Source organism: Grammomys surdaster, unplaced genomic scaffold, assembly GCF_004785775.1.
Source record: "Grammomys surdaster isolate TR1022 unplaced genomic scaffold, NIH_TR_1.0 126121, whole genome shotgun sequence".
Lineage (NCBI taxonomy): Eukaryota > Metazoa > Chordata > Mammalia > Rodentia > Muridae > Grammomys > Grammomys surdaster.
The window spans coordinates 5071681-5096693 of record NW_021620929.1 but is presented as its reverse complement, the minus strand read 5'-3'; the positions used below and the strand labels follow the sequence as shown (position 1 = coordinate 5096693).

At 49.1% G+C, this 25013-nt stretch overlaps 1 protein-coding gene across 1 annotated transcript in view; it reads right to left on the bottom strand.

Moving 5' to 3' along the window:
• The window catches only part of Slit3 (slit guidance ligand 3), a 595378-nt gene continuing 570365 nt past the window's right edge, over positions 1 to 25013 (bottom strand). Inside the window, exons 30-36 of the mRNA XM_028756442.1 lie at positions 24210 to 24347; positions 21515 to 21755; positions 19324 to 19454; positions 10534 to 10688; positions 8443 to 8728; positions 5749 to 5957; positions 1 to 1557 (exon numbers count right to left, since the gene is read on the bottom strand). Coding sequence (XP_028612275.1) covers positions 1322 to 1557; positions 5749 to 5957; positions 8443 to 8728; positions 10534 to 10688; positions 19324 to 19454; positions 21515 to 21755; positions 24210 to 24347 — 1396 coding nt within the window. The 3' untranslated portion in view covers positions 1 to 1321. The remainder of the gene's footprint in view (positions 1558 to 5748; positions 5958 to 8442; positions 8729 to 10533; positions 10689 to 19323; positions 19455 to 21514; positions 21756 to 24209; positions 24348 to 25013) is intronic.

Here is a 25013-nt window from a genome sequence, read left to right as displayed (position 1 = left end):
TTTTTTTTTTTTTTTTTTAAAATGCCTGAGTTTCTGTCTCTAGAAATTTTCTGGATTTGAATGAGGCAGAAAGGAAGAGTGAGCAAAACAGAGGAGAAAAGGCAGCTGGAAAAATATCTTTTTTTTTTTCTTTTCTGTTTGTCTCCTGTGTCTACTCGTTCTGGAGGGGAATCTAGAGTCCACACTCCAGGCCTGGCATCTCTATGTATCAGATGATGACTTAAGGCAAATGACGGGGCTTGATTGTCTTTAGTTAAGAAATGGGGTTCAGTGCACCAGAGAAGGAGGGATTGGATAAAGTTAGGTTTCAGATGTGTGCTGGATGGTACCGTTCTCCAGCACTGAGATGGAGGCCTGGAGGATCAGATACCGGAGGCTCCCTGTCTCATTCTTGGGCAGTCCTGCTGCCTGCTCTGTGGTATTGCACTTCAACGAAACTGGCCAGGAAGAGGCCAGTTCCTGGGACCTGGGGCGACCCCCCTCTTTCTCTACCTCATCTTGAGGACAAGTTTTCTCAGAAAGGCAGAAAAAGAACAGATTTGGCAGAACAGACCCAACTTGCTTGGCAAAGCCAGATTCAATTCCTTCAAGGAGACCAGGAGTGGTGGCCTCCACCTCCCAGGGGGCTCACAGGCTGCAGGGGGCCCTGATCAGATCAGCAAGAGGCAGCAGGTCCTCTGAAGTGCAACAGGACTTTCAGGGCTCAGCAGCTCCTTTTGGAAGCAAGGGGATACACTGGGCCTAGAAAACCAGGACCAGGAGAAACTTGCTGCTTACAAGGAAGAGGGAAAAGGATGAGCCAAGACCACAGAGAAACTAAAACCACTTTTGCTTTCTCTTCCTTTTCCCCCCAGCCAGCTCAGAAAAATCACTCTTGTTTTTGCTGACCCTGAGAGAACTACATACACATAAAAATTCCCTCTTCTTGCCTCAGACAGGCTACCGTTCCTCTATTCTTATCCTTGTGTTTAAAACATTTTTATTAGTGTTTTTTTTGTCTTAAAAATTTAAACAGCTGTTTATAAAGACAACAAATACACAACACAAAACAAAACTTGGTAAAAATAACTCACTGTATAGTCCATATACTCAGACGGTGTGATATATTTATATAATAAAAGATGAAAATAGTCACTTTCCATAATAAAAATAAGTTCTATTTTTTGTTTATTTTACAATATACTTAATATTCTCTCTTTCGCCTCTTGCTTTCCAGCTTTCTCTCCTTCATTCTGAATCTCAAAGAGGTTCCACGTGGCTGTCCCCAGCCCAGTGAGCTGGAGTCTGAAAGGCGGAGGATGGGTGGGTGGCAGAGGAGGGCTCAGGAACACGCACGACAGCCACATTCCAAGTGTCTCTCCACCTCTTCCACGAATGAGGAGCCATCAGTGCACTGGAAGACATATTTCCGCCGCTTGCTCCGGATCGGCTGGCAGCACTGGCTCCCGCAGCCCCCGCGGCATTCCATGATGGGCACCTTGGACGCTGTGGCACAGGAGGCATAATCTTTCTGGCGGCGGATGGCTTCACGGACTATCTCCCCCAAACACGGATTCTCTGAAGAGGGTAGAAAGGTAACGTTAGGGCTCTGGTGGTAATGGGGTCTGGGAGGTTCATAGGTGCTTCCCTGGTCGGCTCTCAGGAGATAACTTGTGATCCGTACGTGCACCTACTTATGAGCCAAGGAACCGTGGGGTCAAGGAACCATGGGACCAGGAGGAGCAGGTCTGGAGCTAGAGTGGAGTTGAGGAGGTCAAGTAGCTGTAGCCAGGTTAAAAACTTTCTTTCCCCTTATAAGGTAAGGTCTAGCTAGCAGCACCAGGAATTCCTCCTCATGCAAATGAGGCATCCCCAGCATCTTGGCCCTGACCAATGATGTACATTCACCGCTCCCCCACCCCGCCCCCATGCACCACAAAGGTTTAAGTAGGCCTTGTTCCTCCCGATTAAACAAGCTGTCTCACTGAAGCCTCTTGCCTGTCTACTTATCCATCCAACCACCTTCCCTTTCTGCTTCCCTCCCCCTCTCTCTCCCTCCTTCCTCACTTCCACACATTTGATGTACTTTTACTATGCCAGGCTCAACACAAGGCTTTAATCATGCCCCGAGGCTATTCTGGTGGCAGGGGTTGGCTTAACCCTCCATCTTCCAAGGAATTGGCAAACCAGTAAATAGTGGCTAAATCCTGTTACTGGATCTGTTTTGACTGATAGAACGTGCTTAAATACTAACATCGAAAACATCTGAATTCACTTAAGAATTTGGATTTCTGGCGTCTCTGAAACTTGGAGGTCTGCCAGAGCTCAGCCTGCTTCCCCACATTGCCATGGTGGGCAGAGTGCTAAGAGCTTTGGATAGGGCAGAAGAATATCAATTTGTCCCAGACTGGCCTTACCACTCCCAGTAGCCTGTCTCCCTTGGTCTAGAGCAGTGGTTCTCAACCTGTGGGTCTCAATTCCTCTGGGGGTCGAATGACCTTTTCACAGGGGTTGCCTAAGACCATCAGAAAACACAGATGTTTACATTACAATTCCTAACTGTAGAGAAATTAGTTATGAAACGGCAACAAAAATAATTTTATGGTTGGGGGGGGTCACCACGACATGAGGAGACATTAAAGGGGAGTAGCATTAGGAAGGTTGAGAAGCACTGGTCTAGAGTCTGGACACTAGTGTTATCAACACTGAAATGAATCTATTCACAATGAGAAACTGGCAGAGGGAAGCTATTATGGGGCAGGATTCTACCAGAGCTGATCTGGACCAGGGCCCCGGAGGCTTTCAGGGAGTGACTACAGAGTTGAAATCTAGAAAAGATGCTAAGGAGGTAAAGGCCCTTCTGGATGTTTTTGGAAGTTGTAGAAACAACTGGAGAGCAGTAAAGAGGACCTCTGTGTGTGCTGGAATGTTCACTTCTGACCCTGCTCTTCACCTCCAGCCTCTGCTCCTTCCAACCCTGCCTGGACCTTTGGAGCAGGCGCTGGGGCAGGAAAGCAGAATCCGAAGCCTCAGGGTTGTGGAAAAATCACTTTCTATCTATCTCGTGCCTCAGTTTCCCTGCCTGGAAAATTATAACCCATGTGTAACTCCTCACTGATTCATGGCCTCTGGTGAGCAGCAGAGGCCACCAAAGAGGAAAAAATCAGAGCTTTGTAAAGGGTTGTGTATTTTTGTAAGATTCACAGGTACCGTATCCACCTGTAAAAAAAAAATCCTTTAGCAATGTAGGGGCACAGGGTGGCAACATTAGCAACTGGGGTGCTTATCCCACATGACCCCGAGTCTGAGACTGCTACAGAGTTAAAACATGAGCAGCTTTCGCCAGTGGTGTTTCATTTAGATGTGAGATGTAAGTCCTTGAGTGACAGGGTGTGACCTGCATGCTGGCGGCAAGAGAACCTGTCAGTGTCTGGGCAGAAGAAAAACCTCCTAAGCGGTAGTGTGGAGGCAAGGACTGTCACTGGCATCATCAGGGACATCGGCTCCTAGCTGTTTCCCCTCCCCCCACTTCCTCCCCTTCCCCTCACCCCTTATCTCTTTCACACACATTTCTTTGACTAGGTATGAGGGTAATGACATTTGGGGAATGAGCTGGAGGTATGTTGTACTCTTCAATTTTCTGAAGGAGTCTGGGAGGAGTTATACCAGGTTTCTTAAGATGTACGTAGAAAGCAGCACTGAACTCTTAGTCCCTGGATTTAGAATGAAGACTTTTCCCTTCTCCCTACTTCCCTTTCCCCGTTCTCTTCTCCCTGCCTTTCCTCCTTTTCTCTAGCTCCTCTCCCCTTCTCTTTTTAAGGCATGGTCTGATGCAACTCAGGCAGGTCTCTGGACCAGCTTGAATTTCTCCTCCTCCTCCTCTCGGGTGCAGGACTTATAGGATTGAGGCATCCTTTCAGTTAATGATGGGAGATTTTTTTAAAAGATAAAAATGTTTTATTTATGCAGATGTGTGTATGCACCATGTGTGTGCTTGCCTGCCATCAGAATCCCTGCAGGTACAGGTAGTTGTGAGTTTCAGATGGCTGTGGGTGCTGAGAACCAAACTTGAGTCCTCTTGAGGAGCAGAAAGCACTTGTCACTGCTGAGCCATCCCTCCAGTCCTGGTGATGGAAGGCTTATTTTTTTATGTTTCTGTGTATGGATGTTCTGCCTGCCTATCACATATGTGTAGTACCTACCCACAGGGACCAGAAGGGGCACTGGAATACCTGGAACTGGAATAACAGTCAGTTATGAGCTGCCATGTGGGTGCAGGGAATTGAACCCAGGTCCTCTGTGCTCCAGCTCCCGAAAGGCTTATTACTAATTCAATTTCTTGTAATGTCTCTTTTGTTATCTCTGATTTGAGTCTTCTCTTTGCTGTTCTTACTCTACCTAAAGGTTTGTCAGTTTTGTGGTTCTTTTAAAGACCCAGTTGATGATCACGCTCAGCTTCCTGTTGGTCCCTGGCGGCCACGGTGTGCTGTGGGCTAAGGGCTAGTCTACTGGCTCATGGCTCAAGAGGCTGGTGTGGTATTGCGCCCATCCACGCAAGTACGGTGGGGTGCTGGTGACGTCTCAGGACAGGATGGTATGGTATCTGCTGACCCGAAGACGGACACACTGCACAGCAGCAGCTCTGGGTCACAGCAGGGTGAAAGGTCAGAATATGGGCTCCTTTTCTGAAGCAGTGCAGCCATGTAAACTCCAGGTAGTTCCTTAACTGGGCTCAGAGCCTGAGAGGCTGCAAGGCTGTCCAACAGCTAATATCGCGGGTGTCCAGTCCAGTCTGTGGTGTGTGCCAAGAGCCTACTGCCTACTTCTGCCTGTGAAGAGAAATCTCTCTCAGCTCTGAGTTGGTGCCAATCAAGGAAACGGGGTAGCATGAAGGTGTTCCCTTCTCCGTACATGTTGCCATCTGGGGGTCTGTACTCCATAGCCACCCCCACCCCTTGCTGTACCTAAGTGTTCTCCATAGACAGTACGGTAAATATGTAGTTGGTGTCTCTTGTCTGTTTGCTTTACTTGTGCTGGGTACTTGAGGTGTCTTATTAGCCTTCAGGGATGTCACCCTAGCATCTTAATGCTGAAGCCTCATCCACCATGATACTACACAGTCTTTACAATAAACCAGTGCAGTTGTTTTAGGTGAGGAATTATGACCCAGAAAGAACTGTCCTGCTCAAGGACACAGACTTTTGTTTGCAGGACCACCATGTGGCTTCTGACTTTTATGAGTCCTAATTTGGGGCTACAGAGATTGCTCAGCAGCAGTTCAGAGTGCTTACTGCTCTTCTAGAAGACCCTAGAACACAAGATAAGTCCAGTTCCCAGCACCCAGGTAGCACACACACCCCTCCAATTCCAGTTCTAGGCGATCTGGTGCCCTCTTCTGGCCTCCGTGGGCACTGCATTCTCACACATTTCCCCTCCCCAACTCTTAGGACATTCCCAGGTACCACATAGTCTACGTAGCACATATTCTACCGAGAAACCCTGAGGGTAGCATGGTAGCCAGCCAGTGTCCACAATGATCTCTTACCCCCATATCCTGCTCTGTCTTCTATGGAGTAGCCTCTCTTAGTGAATGCACCAATGTAACTGATACATAGACCGGGAAATGTCAGTACAAGTTACTTCTCTGCCTGGGTAGTTCAAGACCATGCATGGCTTCCTCTTCGCTATCTGATGGTTCCCTCTGGGAAGATCATGACCCCTGCTTCTTTCCTAGGCCCTCTGCCCCACAAGGACAGCAGACTCACTCACCTTGCTCACAGTGGTTGCCACTGAAGCCAGGCTGGCATAGACAATAGGGCTCCCCTCGATCTGAGACGTGGCACTGTCCGTGGTGGCACTTGAAGGCTGAGCAGGCGCTGGCAGAGTCATTCTTCTGGTCACATAAAACTCCCCCATAGCCCTCGGCACACTTGCACATGTATGAGTTGCCAGTCGCCACACATGTTCCATGGCTGCAGCTGTGGGTGGAGAAGACCAGAGTTAGTGCTGTTAGTTCCTTCCTCTGTCCTTCCAGCCGGAGGACCAGAGCTGTGGGACCAGCCTTCCTTCAGTCCAGCATCTGAGAGTCTCAATTCATGTAAACCTCATGCTAGTGGCCACGTAGCTGGATGCCACTGTGCCCGAGCAAACGTCTACCATCAGCTCTCACCATATATCTATTGCTTCCTACAGTGACACGAGAGTCTTCAGTGTCAATTCACATCTCATCAGACTTTAAGCTTTCTGTCAACATTAAAAATAACCCTTTTTGTGTGTTTTTTTTAAAAAAACAAACAAGGTTTCACTATATAGCTTTGGTTGGATTGGAACTCACTTTGTAGAGCAAGCTGGCCTTGAACTCACAGAGATCTGCCTGTTTCTGCCTTCCAAGTGCTGGGATTAAGGGCATGCATCACCACATCTGGCAAAAATAATTTTATTGCATTTTATTAGGAGTGTGTGTGTGTGTGTGTGTGCACGAGTGTACATGTGGGTGTGTGGTCTCACATGTGGAGGTCAGAGGACCACTTGTTACAGTAGGCTGTCTCTTCCTAGCATGTGGGCCCTGAGGAATTGAACTCAGGTTCTTAGGCTTAGCAGCAAGCTCCTCTTACCCACTGAGGCACCTTGCTGGTCTTTATAAACATTGTAGCCCTCCCTCAATTTAAATAGCAAACACTATCATCACTACGACCACACCACTGCAGGTTGGACAGCCCTCACACAGAAGGCCCCCAAATCCAAACATCGCAAACATCAGCATGCGTTCCAGTGAAACATCCTACACCTGACTTCAGGGCTGAGCTGCTGCTGCTGAAAACACAGATGCACCGAACAGATCCTATGGAGTTATCGTCAGGCCAGACGTGTGTGTGTGTTGCTTACGAAATAGGAATGAACTTTGTCTATACGCTTCCTTCTCATCCCCCTAGTATCCCAGAAGAACAGGTATATACTCTAAACTGTGGAAAGAAACCACAGACAGATGTGAAGCATCTCTAGGGTCAGGCATTTTGGACAAGAGATGCTGTTCTCAGCAGGTGGCGCTGTGCTAAGCGCGTTAGACCTTGTACCATTTCACTCCAAGCTCCTCCGGTGAACTAGCCTTCAGTCCATCTCCCAGAGTGAATCCCCCTTTCTGTAATATAACATTTTTTTTTTTTTAGAATTATTGTATGTATATGATGGCTTTGCCTGCACGTAAGTATGTGCACCATGTGCCTGTTGCCTGTGGACACAATAAGTGGGTATTGGATCCTCTGGAACTGGAGTTACAGACGGTTGTGAGTCACCATGAGGGTGCTGGGGACAGTAAGAACAGCAAGTGCTCTTAGCCACTGAGACATCTCTTTCTTTCTCTGCAAAAAATTGAAAAAGATCTATGTGTTTTTATGTATGTGGGTATTTTGCCTGCATGCATATATGTGCATCATGTGTGTGCCTAGTGCCCACGGAGGCTAGAAAACAGTGTTGGATCCCCTGGAACTGGAGTTACAGATGACTGTGAGCTGTCACGGGGTCCTTTGAAGAACAGACAGTGCTCTTAACTGAGTCATCTCTACAGCCCCCAGCTCATTCTTTTAAAGATATTACTTTTATTTATTTATCTATCTGTTTATTTCTGTGGATGCACATGCCACAGCATGGTTGTGGAGGTCAGGAGACAACTTGTGGGAGGTGGTTCTTGCCTTCTATTGTGTGGGTCCTAGGGATTAAATGTAGGTCATCGGGCTGAGAGGCAAAATCCGTTACCTGTTAAACCATCTCTCCATGCCACAAAGCCTTAATTTTCAATCATGATATAGCTCTGAGCTTACTGGGATGACATTCAAGTCAGGATTCATGTTAATTCCAGGGCCAGGCAAATAGCATTAAGAGTAACAGGAAGTTTAAGTATCCATTCCTTCCTTCCTGATCAAGACTGTTATTTCCCAACTTGTTCAGCCAGCCAAATTACCAGTCTTGAGTCTGGTATTACTTTTGGCTGAATCAATTTCTGGGCAGACTGGGTCTCTTGTATTTAGTACAAGGCCCTGCACATAGTAGGCCCTCGATAAACATTTGTTGATCGAGTAATGGATGATTGAACCATTAAATAGGATTCTGACGTGCATTGTTATGCAGGTCTAGTACATTGTAGGTCTTGCAGGAGCTGGAGCTCCTGTCTTCTGTTTTTGCTGTGCTGTGTTTGGGGTTCTAGTTCCCTTAAGCTGGCCTTTTCTAATCACGATGCAGAGTCTGGCAGTGGCTTTCACAGGTCCTGAGGGCTGCCTGCTGGAGACAGATACTTCGAGAAAGCTCTTCTCACACTCAGGTTTTCAAGTCAGGTATGCAGCTCAGACGTCCCCGCTTCTTGGCATGTTAAGTAGTTGCGCTATCCATAGCAGGACCAACCACAACTCCCAGCCTCCATCAGTGTCCATTCCTCAGACGTGGGCAGGGCAACTTGTGCTCAGGACTCACCTGTGACCAAGGCAGGGGTCCCGAGCTTCCTGATCACACAGTGGACCAGTCCATCCCGGATGGCACTCACACACTACGCTGTCCTTCTCCACGGAGCGACACAGACCATGGCGACACACAGTGCAGGACTTGCAGCCAGGAGAGACCCCCAGGGACTGGGGTGGGAGGGCTTTGAAGTCTTGCAGCTCGTTGTTGATGCGCACTTCGTGGATACAGCCGTGGAAACCGCCCAGCGGCCGGTCTGCACCCTGCCGTAAGGCTGAGAGGCCCGTAGAGGTGGGGATGCCTGCGGGAGGAAGCCAGGACAGCCTGAAGACACTTTCCCATCTCCACCCCTTCTGTCTTCACAGGGAGGACATACACAGTACCCGTCTACAGTCACCCTTCAGATCTCTGGCCCTCTGCGGTTCAACTGGAGTTAATGGACCCAGGCCCCGGCCTTATCCTCATAGGGACGTGTGTCCAGGCTTTGGAACTGTTAAAACTCATCTTACCACAAGTATCTAAATCCAGAAAAAAAAATTCCGCAGAAGTCTGTATTTTGAGCTTTCAAAGGAGGAGTGAGAAGACCTGTCATCTACTGACACACAGTCCCCCCGGGCTTAACTAAGGCCCACCCCTTAGGCATGGAGTGGGCAGAGGACTACCAGGTCACCCCACTATCCCTGTCACCACAAGGTTAGGTGCTTCTTGCCCTAGTTCCTGTTTGAAAGCCCACATCAAAGGAGCTGCAGTTTGGGGAGAAGCTAAAGTTAGGGGAACAGCTTGCTTCAGTGAAGCTTTGGGGTTCAAGGTTTCCAGACTATTTTACCCCCCTCTGCGCTACCCTGATGTCTTTCTCGGGGCCGTCTGCAGACTCCTGGTAAAGGCCTGATCTTGTTTTCAGGGACATCTGCTCTGTTTTTTCTCTCTCCTCTTACTGTTGGGCAGAGAGCTTGACTCTGTGTGTGTGTGTGTGTGTGTGTGTGTGTGTGTGTGTTTAGCATACCTACAGTCCTGGGTTCAATCCCAGCAACTACATAAACTGGGCATGGGGGCACATGCCTGCAATCCCAGCACTCAGTAGGTAGAGGCAGGAGAATGAAAAGTTCACGGTTATCACTGGCTATAGATGAAGTTTGAGGCCAGCCTGTGCTATAGGAGACCCTGTCTCAAAACAAACAAACAAAAACCACCACCAACAAAACCGCTTTACTCTCTGTTCTTCCTTTCCTGCCAGTTCCCATGCAGGCCCCATGCTGGCAGGAAAAGTGTTCAGTTTTGTCCTGGCCACAGGGTGAACAGGTACAGGAAGGGAGCAACCCTCTTCCTTGTGGAGAAGCTGTGTCCTAATATGAGTCTGGGCCAGAAACACTCTGTGTCCCTTGCATCTGGACAGCCTGTCTAAAGTGCAAGTCCCTGGCTCCATGCCAGCCCTTGGCTGGGGACATCTGGGCTGAAGTCTTAGAAATCTGAATTGAACAAACTGCTTTGGTGCCTGCGTGTGGACACATGTGCGAATGCGTGTCGCTGGGGAGAGAAGCCTGGCTGCTGTTTGTTCCAATCAGGGAAGTACTCTACCACCGAGTCCCAATCTGAAACTCCCCCCCCCCCACCCCCCGGTCTGATGCTGGTTTTTCTTTTTTGCATATAATTCAAGATCCATCAGCCATCAACCTAGGGGCTTTATTTCAGGTCTAGGCAGCTTGGATAGTTTCTTGTTTTGCCCTTTGTACAACTTTGACCTCAGTGTGGTGCTTCTTGCCATGTGTAAGAGGTAGAGCAGAGGGGCACCACCCCAAAGCTTGCAAGCTGCCGCAGAGCCTGGACACCCTTCTATCTTATTCTTACCTCTCCTCACCTCCACCACCTGCTATTCCCACAGTGACCCACCCTTTTTCCTTTATGAACATCTGTCCAGAGTCTGTTCCTTATTTCAGCAACTAGTTTTGTCGCCACTTCCTCCAGGAAGTCTCCCCTAATTGACTTTGGCAGTAGGTGCCAAAAAGACATTAGGGAGACCCCTGGCATCAGGTCTGGGTGTCAGTGTAGACACAGGAAGTCAGAAAGGTAGAGGGAGGTGGGACCGGGTGGTGACAGGGAGAACATTACCTCCAAGATAGAGGGGGCTGTTGATGCCCACTGCTGGCTGCTTCTGGAGCTTTCCCAGGCTCTTGGGGGCGCCTTTGTCTACCACCAGGTTCAGGGTCTGGTTTAGCATCACGAGCTCCACGCTGTGAAACTGACCATCATTCACCGTCTCCACACTGGACAGGAGAGAAAGGAAGAGAGCCAGAGGTCAAGTGCGCTCCGGGGCCAGGAACGGGGCTGCGGTTGGATTTGCAGAGCTTGCGTCCTGCTTTACGGTCATTTGGAAACAACTGTGAATTACAGAAGTTGCAAAAATAAAACCAGAAAATACGCCTAATTGCCCACACTCTTCTCTTCAGTTACTTCTATCTGGCTCCCAGCTCCAGTTTCTGTGAGTGATGTAAGGACAAAGTACCCATGGTATGACCCTTGACCTCTGCAAGGATAAGGTATGCATGTGATGACCCTTGACCTCTGCAAGGATAAGGTATGCATGTCATGACCTTTGACCTCTGGGTCCCTCAGCTGTGTCTCCCAAGAACAGGGCTGTTCTCTCACATAGGCACAGTGTACTGACTGAGCAGGGAGCAGTTACTGTTCATGCCAGCCTTTATACATCCGGATGTACAGTGGCCCCAGTGACGGCCCTTGCAGCAGGTTTCTGCTCTCACCACAGAGCCAGCGCAGGGTCGCTGAGCTGCTGCTCAGTTCTTGCCCTGGTTTTTTCAGAGTAGGCAAGCTATCATCTCAGGCTGGCTCTGCCCACAGACCACCCAGACACCTGCTCTCGGAAGATGCTGCCCCTTCAAATACCCCATTTCCTCCATCAACCTCGCTGAAGAGTTAGTCTTCCCCTAAGAAACATCCAGGAGAAAACATTGCAGTATGATGTGATTTTTTTTTCCCTAGCATGTATGAAACATACACTCTCTCGGTTAAGATTTCAGTAATTTGTTCTTGTTTCTGAATCCACTGTATAACCACCACTTCTGAGCAGGCCACATCTGAGCAAAGAGGGTCCTCATATGCCAAATGAGTCTTCTCCTCCTTCCAGAACTACAGGGTTGGCAGCTTAGGGAGACAGGGCTGTTTACTTCCCTTCCCTCACTAATCTGTGACAGAACAGGATTTACCTGGGCCATGTATAGTGCCAACACACTTATATTATTTGATAATTCTATGACTGGGTACAAGATAACCTACTTTACAGATAAAAACACTGAGGGCCAGAGAGGTTACGTGATTTGTCTGGGGTCATCCAGCGAATACATGCCAGAGATAGAGTTTACAGGCAAGACTTTTGATTCCAAAGTTCTGTTTCTCCCAGGACACTGTTGGTGGCAGGGCCTGGGAGGGAACTGTGGTGGGTTATAGGACCTTGGGGATATGAAGAAAGGGGTTCACTGGGGAGTCCATAGATCTGTCTCATTGGTTCAGGTGTGGGTGGCGGACAGGAGACTCTCACTCATCTTGACGTCTCCTTGGGATTCCCACTGATCTTACAGGTAGCAGGGAGAGTTTCAATGCCTGTGGTACTTCAGAAGAGCCGAGGGAAATGGTAAGTACTGTACAGGTTGGCACTGCTGGGCAGGACAATAGCCAATCACAGAATCCCCCTGTCTCAGTGTCCTCCTCCATAAGAGGGAGAGTAACCTGCTAGAATTATTGGGGATCAAATTATTGGGCAAATGTGAACAGTTATTGGTGATATCTGTACTGTTTATGAGGAGCTAAGGAAGAGAGCTGGGTCAGTGAAGTGTTAGTCTTGAAAGCACTGAGTTAGGTCCCCAGAACCCACAGAAAAAGCCAGGGGCAGTGCTACACTCAGCAATCCTAGCCCGGCAGTCAGTTCCAGGCCAGTAAGAGACCGTGCCTCCAAAGATGGACAGCAGCAGAGGACCCATACCTAAGGCTGTCCTCTGGCCTCCATGTGCACACATGTGCACACAGACAGAGAACATTGACAATAAGAACCCACCACAGCCTGCACCCTGGTGATCCTCACTGTAGCTTTGATCCTGGGAGAAAGCAATGGTAGAGGGGCCTAGAATCCACGCAAGTCCTCCAAAACAAATAAACAAACAAACAAACAAACAAAGCCATTTGTCCTCTCATCATCCATCCTTCCCACCCTCCCTTCTTCTTTCCTTTTTCCTACTCATGGAGCTGTCTACTCTTCCTCTTCCTCTCCATTCACTCCATCCACACGTCCTGTCCATCCATCCATCCACCCATGCTTCCACTGAGGACTGACTCATACCGTCTTAGGTGCTGGGGACCAATAACAAATCACGAAGCCCACACCCCACCTCATCTCTAAATCAAACAACCAACTTTTGAGCATAAGGTCCAGCCAGGAATCAGCAAAATGAGGGTGGGGCAGGAGCTGAGAGACAGCGGGGGATCTGGTTCAGGGATGGGGAGCTGAGGGAAGTGGCCAGAAGCATCTCTACTGCCCTGAGTCATGAACAAGGGCAGGCAGAGGCTGTCCTCTTGCAGACAAGTTGATATTTAAAGGTTAGAGAAAGAGGGCCAAGGCCTCTCTTAGTTTTCTAACCTTGTGCAAAAATGTGCAGCTGTGTCCCTGACCACCCCAGAGCTGCTGCTGTCCTGGTAACTGAGCTCCTGGGACCCATAACTGAAAGGAGGGATGGGCTATTTGGGAACTCAGTTTCAAAGGTTGCATTCCAGAGCTGTTTTAGACAGTCTGAGAGTGTCCTGTTTACTTCTTGGTGACCAGGAAGTAAGAAGGAAGGGGCTGGGTCCCAAGGTCCCAATGTTCCCTGTAAGGGCATATCTGCCCAGTGGCCCCACTTCCTCTTCCAATATGCCATTTCATAACAGCCCCACAGACTAGAGGCCAAGCCTCATGCTTGGGTGAGCATTAGACAGATTCCCTATCAGAGGCAGCTCTGAAGCCAGGGTAACAGCATGAGGCCTTCTCTTTCTTTCCTTCCAGAAACAAGTAAGGGTCAAAGTAGTCGGGCTAGTTATTTTCCTGTTTTGGATATACTCAGGCACAGCAAGCAATACTGTTAGCTCCTTCCTGGCTCTTAAGGCCATTTTCTTGTCTCTTCCTGAGCTCTGTAGGGCCAGCCGAGGCCTTGGTGTATGGTTGAGGGCCACCAGGCTGGGTCCAGTGCTTCCAGCATCTATCGAGGTAACAAGGACTGCAGTTATAACTCTCTGCCCCAGGGAGTGTTGGGCTCCCCTGGTACCAAGGACAGCTTTGTCTGCCTGCCCTGCTCACCCTTCAAAAAAGGTGTAAGGGCCAGAGAGATGGCTCGGTAGGCAAAGAGCTGTGTAACAGTCAACACTCGAGGTTGGATCCTAGAATCCTAGCAAAGCCAGACTCAGTAGTGTGTATCTATAGTCTCAGAGTTACAGGGAGATGTGGGGTGGAGACAGGAGAGCCCTCAGAAGATTACAGATCAGCCTGGCATACACAGGAATAAACGAGGAGCCAGTATCAAATAAAGTGGCCAGGAAGACTGATACACGGGGTGGTTCTCTGACCTCCACAAGCATGCCCTGCACTCTTAATCACAGACACACACAGATTTCTGTCAGAGTTGTAAACATTGGTCTTCCAAATCAAAATATCAGTGGGCAAACAGCTATACTGCTAACAACAACAACAACAACAACAACAACAACGACAGTAAAAGCAAAAACCAAGCCTAACCCTTCTGTTTGTCCTAAGAGAAATGACCCATGCTGCACTGCCAAGCACCGGTGATCGGGCTCCTGGAGAGATCATCAGGGATTTCAGGGGAGCTGAGGGCCTGCGAGTCTTCTGGATTATCCACTGGGACCCAGACAGTAGCAGTGGTGGCAGGCTGGAGGACTCCTGCCTAGGGCTGCTATGGCCACAGGCATTGCCAGAGGGGCCCACGGCTCTGTTCTGTGTTTAAAGATGTAGTTATTTGTGTGCACGTGAGTTGTCTGTGTGTAAAACGTGTGTGTGTATGTGCACCAGTTGCATGCCCGGTGCTTCCTGAAACCAGAGGAAGATGTTGGTTCTCCTAGAACTACAGGTACAGTGAGCTGCATGATACAGCTTCTGGGAACTGAAAGTGTCTTCTACAAGAGCAGGAAATGTTCTTTACCTTTCTCTTTTCCTAGTGGCAGTGGGTGGGCCTTGGGGTAAGGGCAGGAGCTGAAAATCATCCTTTAACCCTAACTAGCCCACACGCAGGAGGCGCATCTTTCCTCGTTTGGAAACAAGAGACTTACTGCCCAGGGAATCAGGCTACCTCACAAAGAGTCAGAACTAAAGCTCATGTCTCCCAGCTATGGGACTGCAGGCCGTACAAGAAAGATTATCAGGTGGTCATTTCTTCCCATGCCAAGAGTGACCAATAGGTGGCGACAGAGCCCTGCAGGAACAAATTGTTCCTGTGATTTCTTTAGGCGAGCAGCCTGGGCCTAGGGAATCTGCGCCCTAGTACCACAGCCTGCAGCCACACAGTGGGAACCTGATCTGTGTCTAAGGCCAAGCTCTTCCCATCCTGGGATTCCTCTGAGCAATCAGGCTTCTCAACTCTCACACAGGAGTGATGATATTTGCTCGTTCATGTGCTGAGGATGAGATGGGACCAAGACCCGCCTGATGGGTGGTGGTGGCAATTCAAACTGCCAGGGTATGCGCCCTGCCAGGTAGAGCTGACTCATGCACAGAGCTCTGAACCTTAAAATCCAAAAAAAAAAAAAACCTAAGACATGGCCCCTTAAACTCCGAACTTCCAGTTTTTCTTCATAGTCTACAGCTCCTACCACATAACAGCTCCCACTGGAGTTCTGTTAAGCTGCCCTTCCTGCAGGCCCCTGGCCCTGTGGGAAGAGGAGTCTCGTGGTAAAGTCTCCATACCGAAGGCCTGGCCTATCCTGAGGCAGGAGAGACCCAGCTAAGCTTGGTGTGTCTGCCTTGTTGCCTACAGCAGAACCTTGACATGTTTCTTCAGCTCTTATGACTACTGGGGGGCCTTAGCAGAATCAAGGATGGACAGGGGGAGGCCCTGGAACCCAGCTGCTCCAGAAGGATGAAGGCTGCAGGGGCCCTGGCAATTCACTCTTTCATGAGGCTGGCTCATAGGGTCTCAGGGGACAGAAATCTGTCGGCTGCCAACTCTCCTGATGGGTCAACTTTAGTTTGGCAGCTTGGCTTTCATTCGAGGCTGACATGGCCTTCCAGGTGGCAAGAGGTCACTGCAGTGACTCTGAGGAACGGCATTCTGTCCCTTCAGCTGCTGTCAGCTCTGAGTGCCAGTTGTTAATTACAGCCCTTCCCAGCATGGCATTCACAGAAGGCATCTCCCAGTCCTGCCCTGTGGAAACACTATCCCTTATCTTCCAAGCAGGACTATTTACTCCTTGTTTGGAAGTGTCCCCACAGCAGGCTGGAGAGCCTCCAGGGAGGCCTGTTAGATTCTGCATGTGTAGCTACTGTCTGTGAACATGCGTGTCTTCTGTGTGTGGGATGCTTAACCTCATGCCCCCACACTCAGCCCAGGTACCTGACAGATGTTTACCAAGTAGGTCAGTGAGTGAGAGATAACACTACAGGTTAAACATCCCTCTATCTAAAAATCAAAATGCAAAAGACTCCAAAATGAAAAAAAAAAAAAAACAACCAAAAACCTAGTATTAACATGCTGTTAGAAGTGGAAAATTTCACACATGACCTCCTGTGATGGGTTGCAATCAAAACATGTATTATTAAAAATACTGCATATGCTTGCCAGGTGGTGGTAGCATACACCTTTAATCCCAGCACTCGGGAGGCAGAGGTGGGGGGATCTCCAAGTTTGAGGTCAGCCTGGTCTACAGAGTGTGTAGTGGGTTGGTCTGCTGCTGTTTGTATTCTAATGCTAGATACTGGCTCTCAAGACGTGGCTGCCCCAGGAGCAGATCCGCACATACACCAAGTGATGCTATGTGAACCTTGCTCCCCGATTTAACTGGTCAATAAAAGACTGTGACTGGGTAGTGGAGGGAGAGAGGTGGGTCTTGAGGATCCAGTGAGGGGGTTGCAGGCAGAGGGAGAGGAGGAGACAGAAGGCTGAGGTGGAGGAGGCCACCAGGAGAGAGGAGATGGACCATGAGCATGTGGCCAGGAGAAACAGCAAGTAACGAGGGACTTTATAGCCAGGAATAAGCTCCAAACCTGCCAATCTAGCCTTATGGTTTGTAAATAAAATACCTGGATTGTATCCTTTATATGGGCTAGCTAGAATTATAAATTCAATTTACAGAGTGAGTTCCAGGGTAGCCAGGGCTACACAGAGAACCCTGTCTCAAAACACATTCTCTCTCTCTCTCTCTCTCTCTCTCTCTCTCTCTCTCTCTCGTTGCCTTAAGATGATGTGAACGACATGCATATAAACATACATGAACTGTCCCGTAAAATCACTTTCCGTGCAGTGTTTCTGGAGCCTGGGGCCCCTTATGATTACGTGCTGAAGGGCAGTAATGTTCTGCCACCAGGCTTGGAATGTGAATCCACATCATCTGCTTAGATGCCCACACGTGCTCCTTTCCAAGGGCACGCCATCTCCCTAGTGGACTCACTATCAATACATTCATATAGCTCCCTGGGGGCAGCTCTAGGAGGCAGCAAAGGTCCCCTGGTCCCCAACTCAGCATAGTGTTTCCAGAAGGCCCCTCACTCTGCACCGAGCTCAGATGCTTCTGGAAGCCCGCCTCTAACAGTTCATTCTGTACCGCCCACGACACGGCTTACTTGCCAAACACTGCTTCACACTCACCAGCACCCTAGGAAGTGCCCATCAGTGCCATAGGAAGGAGGCTGGGCAGGAGAGGAAGACACTCCCTTAACCCTCCGAGTGACACCAAGTGCTTTCTCTCAGGCAGTTTGTCAGGTGGCCATTGGCCCTGCCTCCCCACTCTCTGTCCTTCCCACTTGGTTCAAGGTCACCAGTTTCAGAAATGAAGATGTTAGGAGACCCAGTGTCTGCCTTGTCTCTCCCCATCTCCCACTGTGAGCCTTCCTCTCTGGTTGGTGCTCTTGTTGTCTCCGCGCATGCAAGTTTCTCCCTACAAGATCCGACTCTCACACGGAAAGCCCCGCTTCTGAAATTTATGCACCGAGTACCTTTAATCCAGTACTCCAGAGGCAGAGGCAGATAGATCTCTGGGTGTTCCAGTCTAGCCTGGTCTGCATAATGAGTTTCAGGCCAGCTGGGGCTACACAGAAGGGTCTTATCTCAAATTTTTCCCTCTTCTCTTCTTTTAATGCATGAGAGTCACCTGAAGGATTCCTTAAACACAGATTTGCTGTCCTCTCCCTGATAGCTTCACATTCATTACTTCTGGGGTGAGGACTGAAAAAAATGTATATTTCTGTATTTTTACCACATTACTACGTGTTGTCACCTCAGGGACTACAGTCTGCTCTCAGAATCACTGATTCCTCCTCCCCTTGCTTCCATCTCCCACTCCACTGTGTGTGTGTGTGTGTGTGTGTGTGTGCGTGTGTGACGTGAAGACTGGATTCAGGGGCTGCAGGCACGTTAGATAAACACTCTTCTACTGAACTATGCCCTCCAGCCCAAACTGCTGTTTGTTTATTTAGCTTTTTTGAAGCAGAGTAGCCCTTGCTGTTCTGGAACTCACTTTATAGACCAGGCTAGCCCCGAACTCACAGAGATCTGCATTCACTTCTTAGCCTGCGGAGCCCTGGAATTAAAGGCCTTCACTGCCGTCACCAGCTCATACCACTAGCTTTAACCAGGGTTTTCAAACTGGGTTTGCTAGAGGAGAATCAGAGGCTTGAGCTTCCCAAATCTGCAGGGTGGTTCCGCCTTATTTTAGATAAGGGGTCTAAATACTGAAAACGTGCGAGCATCATGAGGTTTCTGACTCTGGAGGATTATCTCAGATGAGGGACACTAACTGAGTCCTTTACTAAAGAGCAGGAAACATTCAGAGTGAATGAGCCTGTCTGTGAGATGGCCTTCAGGTCAGGCTGCCAAGAGTGAGTAGGCTCAGTGTTGGCCTACAGTGTCCAAGAGAGAACTGCTGCACAGTAGTCATGTCAAGTCACATGCTCCAGTCCGCAGTCTAAGATGTCCCCTAAAAGCTCGTATGTAGAAGGCCTGGCTCAGAGTGCATGGTGCTACTGGGAGGTGGTGGAATATTCAGGAAGTAGGGTCTGTGTGGGAAGTCCTCTGCTCACTGAGGGGCATAGGCTGAAGGGAATGATGAGACCCTGGGCTCCTCTTTTCTCTTTGCTTTTCAGTTGCCATGAAGTGAGCATGACTGAAATCTCTAGACTGTGAGCCAAGAGAAACCTTCCCTCTTTATAAGCTGATCGCACCTCTGGTACTTTGTTACAGCTATAGCAAGCTGCCCAACCTATAGGGTGAATTAAAGAGACTTAGGTTTAGCACTGTCTTTCAGAACAGTTTGAAAGTCATTTAAGTATAGTCCTGTTCCCTAGGTGCTCTTGAATTTCCTCTCCTTGAATTGCATGCTAATCGCCCTGCTTTCTTTCTTAAACTAATAAAAGATTAGGATGACATTTTGAAAAGGGCACCTCATTAAGCAGCCCCGTCTCCATTGGAGCACCTGGCTCCGTGCACAGTAGCCAGCTGGCCATTTATCTTATGGTAATGAGGTGTCATCTCCCACATGGGCCTGCCTTCCTTTCCCGCTTCTGCCTCCAGTGGCACCTTTCTCCCTCCCACCTGCCACTGTGTGAGCGCTGTCTGTGTGGGACAGGAGGCCCCAGAGTCACCTGGTGTCTGCTCTGTAGGAAGAGATTCTGTGGTTGAGAGGGGAGGTCTTTACCTGTACACCGTGGTTGGAGGAGAACTCAGACTGTCATACACCAGCCTCACGTGGCCCTGGTACAGCTCCAGGGCCAAGGGGTCGTTGTCTCCCTTGTAAAGAAGGATGCCATTGTCCTTGTCAGTGGCCACCTGGGGAGAGCAATCAGGGCATATAGGTTAGGACTTACCCAAGCTCCAACCTCACCGGACTCACTCCCAGCTCTGAGGTGGCTACCTCAGAGCCTGGACCAGATTAGAATTCAAATCCACATCTCTTTTCCCATCTGTCCTTTCTAGTGCAGAAGGCAAGACTCAAGTTTATACTCCAGCAAATGCTAGCTGAGCAAATTGTTTTGACAAATATGCATTGAACATGTACTATGTGCTATGACCTCAGGGTCACCACCCCTCAAGGATGCTCAAGTCCCTTACATAGAAGAGTATCTGCGTTGAATCCCTGCATGCCTCCCATGTGCTTTCTATTACCTCCGGATGAATGACGATACCCGAGACAGGAAAAATACTATGGCAATAGCTGTCACGAACGTGTAGTGGTTACCATCATTGTCAACTGTTTAAGACTGTGATGTAACACTGTCACCTACAAACTCATGCTGGAGAACTGTGCAATCAGCTTATAAAAAATTCACAAGTAAAAACATCTCACGTTTGGAGTAAGTGTCCGATTTTGTCTGGATCATGTTCATAGCTGGCACCATTTGGCCAGAGGGCTGTGGGCTGGACATACCTGCTGGGGGCCCAGAGTGTCCATACATGTTCAATTTCATGGCAGTTTTCTTTAAAATGTTTATGATCTGTGGCTGGCTAAATGTGTAGAAACTGGGCTTGTATCTATATAAGTCAGGAGGCCCCAGTCCTAATCTGCTTCTCCCACTAGGATACAATGTGATCCCACAAAGTACCCGCCTCCTTTGAAGCCCCTGTCTCTCAGTATCAAGTATCTAATAATAGTTGTAAGCGATAGGTAAAGACCAGAGCCTACCTCAGTGTATCTTACAAAGCAAGCAATGTGTTCAGAGCCATCTGGGGAATCTGAATAATACTATTGTCTGGGCTTCACCCCAGAGCAAGTCAGTACTAGCTTCTGTGGGCAAACATGAGTTTGAAAGCTCTACAGGGGACTCTAGGTGCTGCTGAGGCTGGAAGCCAGGCTTTAGTAGGAGCTGTCCTGCTGTCCAGCTGGCTCCTGGGTGAGTCTCCACGGGATGTGCACAGGTACATCCCATTTGGGTGTCTGGAACACTGGGGGCTGTTCTGATGGGGAAGGGTGAAGGAAGAGAGCTGGAAGGGTGGTGGCTTCCTGTCTGTGCTAGCATCCACCCTTACAGTACAGCTCTGCTCACTGGTCAGGGCTCTGCAGGGAGAGGATCTTGTGGTTCTTCAGCCCTATGGTCTAGAGCACAGCCTGCTGTGTCTAGGCGCTCAAGCGAATTACAAGGTAATAATTATAGGCGCTGAATAATTAGAGAAGCTCCAGATTAAATCACTCAGCTAGGGTCACAGAGCCCTTGTGTGTGCCCAGGATCACCCAGGAGTGCCTGGGCTACTAATTGACCAGCTCTGTCCAGTTGCATCCCTGGACCTAAGCTGTTGAGAAAACAACTTGATTCATACTGACCTCTTTCCCACTCCCTGAATGTGGTCCTGCTTGGCTGTGCCTCTCTATGCCTTTAGAAATGCAGATCTCTTAGTTCCTCTCTGGCCTATGCTTTTTGCTTGGCCACCCCATTCTCTTATCCTATTACCCAGAATTTAGGTAAAGTCCTATATAAGCTTCGGATCTGGCTTAGCTCTCGATGCATCTGGACAGTCTTCTGATTCCTCCCTATAGGCCAGGAGCATGTCCTTTCCCCACCCCGCCACCACCCCACCCCATGTGTTCTTTCAGCACCCATGTCTCTTTCTCTGTCCTAGTGGCTGTTTGGCCTTACAGAGCACCCGGTATCCATTGCCCAGCATATGCTAGTTGCAAGAGTGATTTTTAAGGAATGAATGGTTTAATGAGGGGCTGATGCCTGCTGCGAGACTCACCAGGGAGTTTCTTATGGACTGCTCCAGCCCAGCTCCTGCAAAGCTCATATTCTGGGAAAAGAGGCCAGCTTGCTAATGATCTGGGAAAATCCAGCTGTACTCAGAGGGGGCCATACTCCTTCCAAGCGTGGTAGTTGGGAGGGGAAGAACGGACATACCTGCAGGGAGATGTTAGCCTGGGGCCGGACCTTGGCGGAGGCCAGTTCCACATAGGAGTCCTTGCCCACGAAATTCACAGTGATGAGCTTTTCACATCTGGGTCCAGCAAAGCCTGGGGGACAGCGGCAAGTGGGCTCCTGCTGTACCACGATGCACTGAGCCCCATTCTGGCACTCATACTGGTCACAGGGGCTGGTCTGTAGCAGGACCATGGGTGGAGGGTGCTCACAGAAGAGCCCACTGGAGAGAGGAGACACCCATAGTTATCGATAAAGAGGAGAGCTGTAGTGGGAGGTTCCATCCTTGCCTCTAACTGGAGCAAGTTAAGTTTCAGTCTTTCTCTCTCTGTCTCTCTCTGACTCTCTGCCTGTCTCTGTCTGTCTCTGTCTGTCTCGGTCTCTCTTTCTCTCACAAATCGAGTTAGTGCATGTAGCTCATCTCAGTGGGTAAAGGTGCTTGCTGCTAAGCCCGATGACCTGAGTCTGATTCCTGGCACCCATGATAGGAGAGAACTGTCCTCAAAGTGTCCTCTGATCTCTATAAGAGTATGGTGTATGTGTGTATACATACAATAAATAAATAGATAGATAGATAGATAAATAAATAAATAAACTAAAAAATAGTGAATTGGATTAGAGTGGAGATTTCAGTTATCAGGTTGGACTGGGGTGAGTCTGTGCAGAGTACAGCTGAATGCATAAATGGAACATAGCATAGCTGGTCAGCAGGGAAATCCTGCTTTACCAAGGAAGGAGTTTTAACACCTACAACCATACACATGGACCTTGAGAGAGCTGTGCTCAGAGAAAGGAGCCAGCCATAAAGGCCAGCACTGCCTGACTGTTCAGCTGAGGTGCCTGGAGAAGTTGGTTCACAGAGACAAAAAGTGGAATGAGATTGTCAGTGTTACAGGGAGGGCATGGGGAGTCGTTGACGGTGTTGGGGCTGGAGGCCATGGGAGTTGAGTTGTTGATGGTGCTGGGGTTAGAATTCTTCAGGGCGTGAAGAGCTCTGGAGATGAGACATAATGCTGTGGCAGAGCTACCATGTGAATATTCTATTTAGAAAGATTTATTTAAAAATAGTTTTGAATTATGTGTGTATGTCTGTGTGTGCATATGTGCACATGAGTGCCTGTGCCCACAGAGGCCAGAGGGGTTGGATCCTTCCAGAGCTGAAGGTTATAGGTGGTTGTGAACTACCTGATGCTTTGAATGCAACTTGGGTCCTCTGTAAGAGCACTGTGTTAGTATTCTGTCTAAACTATACCTCCACAGTTACCTGTCAACACCCAGGTATGCTCCTCTCCACAGTTACCTGGCAACAGCCAGGTAGGCCTGCCCACTATAAAAGGGGCTGCTTGGCCCCTCCTCTCTCTCTTGCTCCCTTGATCCTTCTGCCTGCAGGTTCTCTATCCCCTCGCCCCTCGCCCCTCGCCCCTCCCCCTCCCCTTCCCCCTCTCTCTACGTGGTCATGGTGGGCCTCCACTTCTCCCTTCTCTCCGCCATTCCCCCCGTTTCTCTCCCCACCTTTGCCCTCCACCCTAAATACCCCCTCCCAACTGTTTGGTCTGGCGTTATCTGTCTAAGCTACGTGTGAAAATCTAACACACTGAGTGCTATTAACCTAGTAACCACAAAGCCAATGTGACTTTTTTTTTTTTTTTCTGAGACAGGGGTTTCTCTGTGTAACAACCCTGGCTGCCTTGTAACTCACTTTATAGACCAGGCTAGCTTTGAACTCACAGAGGTCCACCTGTCTCTGCCTCCCAAGTGCTGGTAAGGTGTGAGTTACCACCTCCTAGCTTTTTATTTTATCTTAATTTAACATGCATTGGTGTTTTACCTGCCTGCATGTCTGTGATGGTATAGTATCCCCTGAAACTGAAGCTATAGACAGTTGTGAACTGCCATGTGGGTGCTGGGAATTGAACTCAGGTCCTCTGGAAGAGCAGCTAGTGCTCTTAACTGCTGAGCCATCTCTCCAGCCTGTGATTATTCTTAACACTGTTGAACTATCTCCTTAGGTTCAATAAGGACTAGGGAGAACTCAGAACTGTTTCTTGGCTCATATCTTGGCGTCTATGTTAAGGTTAATCTGCATATTTCATATTCATGGTATCTAGAGTGTACTGGTTTCAGTCCGAGTGCCTTTTACGTATGGTCCCCGCTCCCCTAGTTTCCCGAATCCCCATGCTTAACCCTTCCAGTCCAGGTTGAGGGGGGACTTGTAGCCCAGATGGCTTCTTCTGCATACCCCACAGACATCTAACCAAGTGACCAGTGCCTCCCTCTTCTTTGCCCTTTCTTTCTTCTAGCACCAATTCCAGAGACTGATCCCAGATGCTCTGCTAAGTCACCTCCAGTTTTTCATCGTCTTTTTTATTATTTGGTGCTAGGGACTGAACCTGGGCTCATACACACGCTAAGCATTGAGCTACACTCTCAGTTCACACATCTTTTCTTGTCATTAAGATGCCATGCCATTTTTGGTTTCCAAGCACCCACAAGCTAGACTCCAGGATGGTAGCATCCTCCGTTAGGTAGCATCAGACACATGTGACTCTGTGAGCTTGGACTCAAGCCTGACTTCTGCATGGAATTACCCTGGTTAGCCTCGGGGAGGCCTGCAACACTGCCTCCTCCCTCCATCTAGACCACACTACCTTCCTTCTGAAGTGCTTCTCTGTCGTACCTGAAGCCCTGGGGGCAGATGCATGTGTAGCCATTGACTGCGTCCACACACTGGGCTCCATGGCGACACTTGTGAGCTACACAGTCATCGTTGTCTGTCTCACACAGCTTTCCACTGTAGCCAGGGACACACTCACACCTGGAACACAGGCAGAGAGAAGCTAGCTCAGGGCCTGCCAGCTTGCTTGCAGGTGCTCTTGTGCCTTCCCTTGACAAACCTCGCTTTCTAGTTCCTTAAGGGTTCACCAGGCTGCCCTTTGCTACTGGGCTCCACTTATGGTCCATGGCTTTTGCTCCCAGAGTCAAGGAGGGTCTGGTTGCTGCATGTAAGGGGATGGGACAAGTTCTGTTTTCATAACCAGGCTGGAGCATGGGAAGAATCACACAGTGTTTGGGGCAGATCTGGTTCCTTCTACCTAGAGTTGACATCCCAGATGTCCTTAGTGTCAGACATCCAGCTGAGCACCTTCAAGGACCATCTCATCAGATCCTTAGTGACCTGCAGGGGAGAGGGCCCTATCTAAAGCAGCACTCAGAAAGCACTCAAGCCTCATCGAGTGACAGGAGTGACACTGTGTCAGTTGCTATTCTAGGTGTATTGGCCACTCATGGCTGCTCTTTCTTGCACATTCTCTCAAAGCCATGGGTCTTCAACAACCTCCACTACTCTGGAGTGCAGTGAACATTGTGTAAAGTCAGACAGTACACATGATGACAATGAGGATGAAGGAAAAGATGGTATTGGTACTACCTCTGTCTTTGTTTTATTGCTTGTTCAGACATTTAAGCTAAGCTAGGAAGGGTT